General features: G+C 38.8%; 1 protein-coding gene across 2 annotated transcripts in view; it reads right to left on the bottom strand.

Moving 5' to 3' along the window:
* Positions 1–3,758: 3,758 nt before the first annotated feature.
* The window catches only part of anln (anillin, actin binding protein), a 105,313-nt gene continuing 99,837 nt past the window's right edge, over positions 3,759–9,234 (bottom strand). For both annotated transcript variants that reach the window (XM_041184916.1, XM_041184917.1), the window contains exons 23-24: positions 6,847–7,019; positions 3,759–5,334 (exon numbers count right to left, since the gene is read on the bottom strand). In XM_041184916.1, coding sequence (XP_041040850.1) covers positions 5,190–5,334; positions 6,847–7,019 — 318 coding nt within the window. In that variant the 3' untranslated portion in view covers positions 3,759–5,189. The remainder of the gene's footprint in view (positions 5,335–6,846; positions 7,020–9,234) is intronic.

Genomic DNA, 9,234 nt, shown 5'->3' with positions numbered 1-9,234 from the left:
ATGAGTCAATGGTCCTCCATGTTGAACACCACTTGGAGGAAGCAGCCAGGGTGGCAAGGGTGGGGGACTTCAATGTTCATCACCGAGAGTGGCTCAGTATTATGGACAAATGACATAGCTCCTAGACTGGGTCTGCAGCAGATGGTAAGGGAACCAACATAAGTCTTCAGCACTATCGCCGGACTATCCAGGCTTGGTCTGACAAGAGGCAACTAACATTTGCACCACACAAGTGTCAGGCAATGACCATCTCCAAAAAGAGAGAATCTAACCATCACCCCTTGACATTAAATGGCACTACCATCACTGAAACCCCCACTATCAACATCCTGGACTAGCCATATAAATGCTGTGGCTACAAGAGCATGTCAGAGGGTAGGAATCCTGCAGCAAGTAACTCACCTCCTGACTCCCCAAAGCCTGTCCACAATCTGCAAGGCACAAGCCGGGAGAGTGATGGAATACTCTCCATTTGCCTGGATGAAGGCTGCTCCAACAACACTTAAGCTTGACACCACCAAAGACAAAGCAAGCCACTTGATATGCACCACATCTACAAACATTCACTCTCTCCACCACCAACACAATGTAGCAGCAGTGTGTACCATCTACAAGATGCACTGCAGGAACTCACCAAGCCTCCTTAGACGTACGTCCCAAACTCACTACTGCTATCATCTATAACAACAAGGGCAGCAGACACATGGGGACACCACCACCTGGACGTTCCCCTCCAGGCCACTCACCATCCTGACCTGGAAATATATCGCCATTCCCTCAGTTGCCAGGGCAAAATCCTGGAACTCCCTCCCTAACAACACTGAGTGCACCTACACACATGGGCTGCAGTGGTTCAAAAAGGTAGGTCATCACAACCTTCTCAAGGGCAATTAGGGATGGGCATAAATGCTGGCCCAGCCAGTGATGTCATCATCCCATAAATGAATCAGATGTTGTTGCACAAGATTAGGGGACATGGAAATGGTGCTAATATTAGCTTGGATTGAGGATTGGTTAATGAATAGAGAACAGAGAGTAGAAATAAAGGAGATATTTATGGGATAGCAGGATTTTAATGGAGTGGCACAAGGGTCAGTTATTGGGCCTCAGCTACTCACAGACTATATCAATGTCTTGGATATATTACATCCAGTCACCTCATCATACATAGGCGTGACAGTAAGCTGTGAGAAGAGTGCAAAGAGATACAGAAAGATTAAATGATAAGGCAAGAAGGCACCACTCTTCCTGTAAGGGCATTGTTTCCCTTCATATATCTCCTAAACACATTTGACAATCAAAAAAGAGAACTGTGCTGAATTAGATAGATGATTAGCCTGCCACCCATAGAGCAAATAGTAATACTGCAAGATGTGGGTACTTGTTTTTGAAGAATAAATTGTTTACACAAGACAGTAACAGACCATTCAGCTCATCTGGTTTATGGCAGTGTTTTTACTGAGTCAATCCTACCCTACTTCATCTCAATCTACCAAAATCTCTCTCAATTCCTTTCTCCCTTACGCTCCCACCTGGATTCCCCTTAAATGCATCTAAATTAATTAGCCTCAACTATTTCATATAGTCACAAGTTCCACATTTTTCTCTCAAATTCCTTGTTGGGTCATAAACATAAGATAGTTGCTAACACCCCAGTCTTGGTCTACCCCACAAGTGGATACATCTTCTCTACATCTACTCAGTCAAACACAATATTACAGAAAAGGTACATCCCTGATAAGAATAACTGTAAGCCAAGCAGCCATGTTAAACCAGCACGTGCATTACACAAATTTCTTATATTGTTTATTGGATATAAATTGAAACAATATCATTCACATCATATGACATACTAAATCATGCTATTTACAAGCATTGTGCTGATGCTTTAGGAGCAAGAATTTTGATGAAAATGGTTTTATATGATCAGTTTCTCTCTTACATACTATAACTGTATCACTTTAATCCAGTTTTAATCTAGCTATTGTTGGAAAAATTAACTATTTCAACAGACTTAATAAAGATGAGAAACTCAGCAAAATAAAAGGAGCGAAGAAAGGAGAATAAGTAGGATTGCACAAAAAAAAAAACCCAAAATGATGGAAATGCTCAGCAGGTCTGGCAGCATCCATGCAGGAGGAAGCAGCATTAGTTTCAGGTCAATGTACTTGTTTTAGAACTCTAATGTTCAAATTTATGGAAATTCATATTCAATATAGGATCCCATTAGTGGGATATATAATCTATTTTAAAAAAGCATGTGCTTGAGTTTTACATGAATTTATAGAAACAGCATATTAATTCTTCCCATTGTCCCTTAGCTTCTACATAGTGGCTGTTCTGGGCCTCAACATAAGCAAACTCCTGGGTTCCCTCTTAATCACTGCCTGCTGATGCTTTTCACTAGGATGATAGCTGGAGGACCAGACGTCCTGCCACCCCAAAACACATACAATTCTTTGAAATTTGCTGGCCTACTGCTGGTTAGCAAGTCAATAATAGTCTCCAGTTAACTTAGATGGGAAACAGAACTTTCATCAGACCATCAAAACAGGACAACAGCTAAAGGTCTGGTGGGACAATGAAAATTAACCAGTCAATGACATAACAGTTCAATACAGTAGTGCACACTAAAGGCTGGATTTTACGGGGCCTGCAAAAGCAGGCTAGGAGGGCAGGGTGGGCTGCCAAAAAAATCAGGAGGGAGGGTGGGGGAATGAGTGCCTATTGCCTTCCTGCTTTATGCCTTTTGCCAGAAGCATCCCAACATCTGATTTGCTTAACTCATTTCTGAGCTTTGTTGAGATAGCTTCAACTTGTTAATCAGCACCAACATAACTCTTCCTTCTTCAAACTGTTGGAAGCCTTGCAATTAAAAGATGACATTTTACCCCAGACCAGCAATATGAAAAGCAACTTAACCTGGGCTTTTGGGGCTAATCTTTAACAGAAAATTATCAAATGAGCTGAAAATGAATGTACTGAACTTGGACAATTTGTTTCAACATGAAATGTTCAGGGCACATGGATTATATTTGCAGGGAAGAATGTGCTATTTTTATATGGACGCAAAAGCATTCCCAAATATCTTAAAAGGGCATTACTCTGCAATTCTTACATTAGCGAGATAAGTAGATGCAGGATGCAAAAGAATGTGACTGCTGTATGCAAAGTATTACTTTGTTTGAAATTAATTTCCAAAAGAAATTGAATTTAATGAGTTTAATACATTTCCACCTCCTGTAACTTTGGTCATCCACAATACTGCTGCTAATACCAAATCCTGCTCACCCATTATCCCTTGCTTGCTAACCTATGCTGGCTCCTGGTTTAGAATACCTCAATTTTAAAATTCTCGTTTTTATCCTAGTTTTCAAATCCCTCTATGGCATCAGCCCTCTATATCTCCGTAATTTTTTCCAGTCTTACAACCTCATAAGATGTTGACACTACTCCAATGCTGGCCTCTTGAATGTACCTGATTTTAATCCACCATTGTCGACTGTGTCTTCAGCTGCCAAAGCCCCAAGCTCTGGAATTCCCTCCCTAAATCCCTCTTCTTTGAAATCTCCTTAAAACATACCTCTTTGATCAAGCTTTTGGTCATCTCCCCCAATAGCTCATGTGGTTCAGTATCAATTAAAATTTGATCATGCCTCTGTGAAACATCTTGTGTTTTTACTATGTTACAGGAGCTACATAGGCACAGGTTGTTGGCTTTTAACAAACTCATGAACATATCTTTTGAGATGGTTGTGTATTTTGGAGCAGTTTATTTTTAAACAATGTGCAAAACATGGTCTTGTAATCAAACAATAAAACATTAAGAAATAAAACTATATAAAATAGCCAATTGAAGATAGACAGGACAAACATAGAAGAGAAAGAGAATGTAAACCTATTGGAAAAAGAAATAGTAAGATTTTGCATTTAATACTTCATGAGTTTGTTAGTGTGATATTACAGTGCTTACTTGGCATACATTTAATAGCAGTGTAAACTATAGCTGGGGCAATAACTATGTGAAATCTTTTCCAATACATTCTACGATGGCATCACGAACTTGGGCTCAAAATCAGGGTTGAACATATTTTAAGTAGGATTATTAAATAATTCACAATGATGTTCACAAAAGGCAAATACAATAGGTGAAGTTTAACACATCTCTATAAATTCTTTGACCGTGAAGAATCTTATTAAAATTCTGTTTGCTAAAGTTAAATGTCACAGCCTGCAAGCATCAAGCAGGTAATATATAGCAGCATTATTGAAAATATATGTTTGAAAATATTGCATAGTGTGTTCTAGTACCTCAAAAACTCCAGTGCTTCAAACTACAGAAAAACAAGTGTTTGTATATTTCAATTCGACTTTTTCTGGAATGAGTCCATGAGCCAGGCCAACAATCTTAGGATTCATGGTGTGACAGTTGAACAGGCTGGGTAATGTGCAGAGCTCTTATCAAGAGGCCTCAGCCCTTACAAGGGCTTAACTTGTAAGTCAGTTGCCCTTCTGTGCAAACTTTGCTATTTGTTGGTTGGATTACTAAATGGAAGTTGATTCCAATAGTGAAGGGGATTGGCCTGAAACCCGCCCCATCTGTAAAAGAATGATGTTGGCTAATATGGAGAAACATAATCGGTAGCTATGTCATCATTCTGGACCCAGTTGGCTCTTCCTCATGGCTGAAGGACAACACAATTAATAACATATTTGATAGGTACGGTTTATAACATTAGTTCCTCTTATTTGCAAGTAGTTGCTATCCGCAGTTCCTTAATTACCTGATAGCGACATTTTAGAAATAAAATCCCAACCATGAAAGTTACAGCTGTTCTTACACTTGCTCAAGTGCTAAGTTCAGAGGCATCTTTTCAATTGCAAAAGAACACCTGTAATTCAATAAGCTCAAGGCAAAGCTGTTTTCTATAAAACATTATATAATATAATCACGGTCCTCCAAAATGATTTATCTTCCCCCCTTCACCTAATGATGTTAAATCTGGGCCAATCAAGCACCATCTTTTCTGCTTTTAAACATATTTTCTTCAGTCACTGCTGTATATTGGTTATTGCCAGTGTACTGACTGCTCAAGAACATTTAATGTACAAAATGCCACAAGTATCTGCACTTGTTCAATGCTCAATGTTTCAGTCCCAGTAAGGACTTAAATGGTAAATAAAACTGGTTAATAATGGTGCTCAATCTCCTTCAACAGCACGTGAGGCCTGTAGCAGGCATCTGGTTGCCAAGTCCGCAGATCAACTAGAGCCCGATTCAGCTTCTGCATCCAGAGGTTGCGTTCATCCTTGGTATCAGCAGACAGCCAGTTCCTGGAATTGATGGGAGTTTGGGGGGGGGGGGGGGGGAGGGGGTGGGAAGAGGGTGAAATTATTAAGTTTGAGTTAACAGAGTCATAAAAAAAAAATTTAAACTGCACATTGTTGGTCAATTCTTATAATTCAAACAAGTTTATATCCAATTACTTTTAGCCTTAGTTTTGTTTCTCACCCTCAGCAGATCTAATTTTCCCTTACCCTAGCCATTTGCAGTGCCTTCTTTACTTTTGGCTAGTAAGAACCAGTGCTCTTATGTTCTGCCATAGGAAAAATGTTGAACCAATCGGATACATAGTAAATTGACTTTGAAAAACATGTTTTATCACCTCTCCAATATAAATAGAAAGCAGTACTATAATGGAGAACAAATATATTATGCTAATAAAGTTGGCATACTGCTGTTTAAGCATGATACCCGAAGTTAACAACTGCAATCTATGGAATATAGAATGTTACACAAAATAATCTGTTGTACAAAACACTTTTTAAATAAATTATGTGATGAAGAAAGAATCAAGTTGAACTGAGGTTTTCTCAGGTAATGACGCACACTGCCAACTAGCCAGTGTTTGCAAAACTCAAAAAACAGTGTCCAACAATAGATGTGATTCCACGATTGAAAAATATTTGTTAAATAATCCTGTGTTAAGAATTAAACTGACAACCAATTTAAGATTGTCAGTCAAGCTCGCAGTGTGGTGCGCTCGCATGTACTGGAAGCTACATACACTAATACATAGGACCCTGTTCTTTGCAAACAAAAAGAACATGTACACACATTGTGCTTGTTTCACCTAAACAAAATAAGTGACAGCCATTTGCTGGTTCATTCCCCAGGGCAATATCTTGACCAATCAGAGTCAAGCTGCCTGGATAAAATTTCAAATAATGCTCAGAAGTTAACTGTCAGTCACCATTCACTAATGCATTCTCTATGGCAATGCCCCTAGCAAAGTCCACTTGGCTAACCAATCAACACTTTCTTCTCATACAGTATATGTTATTTCCTCTGACATTGGTATTTTCTTGTGAATTTTCCTGATGAGTGCAAGATGAAAAACTTCAACAAAATGTGTATATTTTTTCAGCAACTTAAGAAAAATCTCTTGATCACATTTTTTGAAAGCTCCAATTGTATCAGCACCATAGCCTTTTGGGCAAAAGAATTCCAGATTCCTACAATGCCTTATGTGAAAAAGTGCATCCAGATTTCCCCTCTCAATGGCCTAGCTCTAATTTTAAGATTATGTCACCTTGTTTTATATTCCTCCACCCGATCAAATAATTTCTTTATTTTTTCCAATCAAATACTTTCTTAATTTTAAATATCATGATTAGATGCACAACGTTCTAAACTCAAGGGAATAGAAACCAAGTTCATGTAATCAGCTCTCATTAATTTAAACTTTTAGGTCATGGTATCATTCCAACAATGCAACACAAATACGGACACTGAAATTTCATGTTGAACTCTGCCCATCAAAAGTAGTTGACTCCATTGCTTACTTGGTGACACAAAGTGTGTTCTTGCACTGACTGACCAAAGTCTCTCTGTCATCTTCTCGCTGAGGTCTTACGGTGATGAGCTCCAAAGTGTGAGGTCGAGCACAGAACTCACGGTTAGCTGGTTCTATTTTTCTGCTAGTACAATTAGCCAAGTTCACACGGCCAAGTGGGTTCTGGAGGCAAATAAAGGGTTGTTTAATCACACCTATATTAATAAACATTAGTGCTCAATAAATCTTAAAACTAAATATATCTGATCAGTGATCAAAAAAGACTTTTAAAATCTTAAACTACATAAGCACCTTCATTTTTCTAATATTTATACACCATAATTGTAATGCCTTCAAAATTATTCACAAGTTAATATTGTGTTGCAGTGTGCATTAAAATTGTGTGTGGTAGAGTTTAATTGGACTTTTTATGCAATGCACCATTATGGGTGTTAGCTAACCCAAACAAGGTGGGGCAATTTCTTGTGTTTCAGTTGCTATTTAATAGAATATTTAAACTCAATCTAAAGTTGACTAGAGGTAGAATTGGACTCCAAATAGATCTTTTTTTTAAGAAAGTGAAAGCTTAGAACTTTTCATTTTAGAGCAGAATTTAAGGGACAAGAAACAAAGGTAGTTTCACAGATGAAGATACTCAGCTTGTTGAAAAGGATGGTTGTCCCAATGCTGACCCCTAGGGATCACATAATCAGATCAACTATGATTCACCAGTACTCTTTTGCTTTCAGTTCCTTGGCCAATTTTATATTCAAGCTGCCACTGCCCCATTAACGCAATGAACTTCAATTTCGCTAACAGGTTGAAAGAATATCTGGCCCAGGCAAACTGGAAACAAGATTGGGAGGTAAAATGCTAAATGAGCAATGGGAAACCTTGAAGAGGGAGTTGGTTTGGGTAAAGAATAAACACATTGCTATGAGGGTGGGGGAGGTAGTGGGGGTGAAGCAAAAGAGAATCAAAGCCTTAAGGTCCATGGATGACTAAAGAATGAAACAGAAAAAGGAAACTTATGATAAATGTCAGGTGCACAATACAATAGAGAACAGTGAAGAGTACAGTAAGTGCAGAGGAGAGCTGAGAAAATAAGAATGAGGGGCAAAGACAAAGTATGAGAAAAGATTATTGGGTAACAAAAGGGCACACAAGTATTTTAGAAACATAAAAAATGAGTAAACAGATAGACAAAGGAAAGGTGGGGGTCATTAGGGACCAAAATGAAAATCAGCTTGTGGAGGCAGAGGACATAGCTAAAGTACTAAATGCAAAAGAATCAGAGAGAAGGAAATTTTTTAATTACATAGTTTCTTGTTATGATCTGTAATGAACTGTTTCAAAAGGTGGTGGAAGCAAATTCAGTAGCAACTTTCAAAAGTAATTGGATGCTTACTTGAAAATGAAAAAAAACATGCAGGGCTTTGGGGAAATAGCAAGGAGTGGGACTAATTGAATAGCTCTACCAAAGAGCCAGGACAGGAATAATGGACTGAATGGCTTCTTTCAATACTGTATGACTCTATATATTCTCAGTATGCAATCTGGGTCATCAATGGAGATGACAGAGGGGAACATTTGTAGATAATCCAGAACAGGTGATTGCACTAGAGAGAATGCAGAGGAGATTTACTAGGATGTTGCCTGGGCTGGAGAGTTTTAGTTATGAGGAGAGATTGGATACACTGGGGTTATTTTCCCTGGAGCAGAAGAGATTGAGGGGGGGACATGATTGAGGTGTATAAAATTACGAGGGGCGTAGATAGGGTAGACAGGAAGGAGCATTTCCCCTTGGTGGAGGGATCAATAATCAAGGGGGCATAGATTTAAAGGTGAGGGGCAGGAGGTTTAGAGGGGATGTGCGGAAGAATTTTTTCACCCAGAGGGTGGTGGGAATCTGGAACTCACTACCTGAAAGGGTGGTAGAGGCAGAAATCCTCATAACATTTAAGAAGTATTTGGATGTATACTTGCGATGCCATGGCATACAAGGCTATATGCCTAGTGCTGGAAAATGGGATTAGAATAGTTAGGTACTTGTTTGACCGGTGCAGACCCGATAGGCTGAAGGGCCTTTTTCTGTGCTGTAGACCTCTATGATTCTATGAGGTCAATAGTGTTGGATGATCGTTAACTAGGTGATATATGTAGTCAAAGTGGGTATCACTTATTTCGGTATGCATCCATTATTGTAGGTCAGTATGTTTCTAATTCAACAAGAAATTTCATTCTGGAAAGGAGTAGAACAATTGGGAAACAATGGTCATGACAGTTAGATCCAACATAAAATAGAAAAGCATAACAGAAAATCAAAAACATAAAGGTACTAGGAGTTCAATAAGATTTGTTCCACATCCTCCTCCTCTGCCACACTCTTTTTGTTTTT

The sequence above is a fragment of the Carcharodon carcharias genome, chromosome 3 (genome assembly GCF_017639515.1).
Source record: "Carcharodon carcharias isolate sCarCar2 chromosome 3, sCarCar2.pri, whole genome shotgun sequence".
In the NCBI taxonomy this organism is placed as follows: domain Eukaryota; kingdom Metazoa; phylum Chordata; class Chondrichthyes; order Lamniformes; family Lamnidae; genus Carcharodon; species Carcharodon carcharias.
Note: the sequence above shows the minus strand (reverse complement) of the source record. Positions and strands in the feature narration are given on the sequence as shown.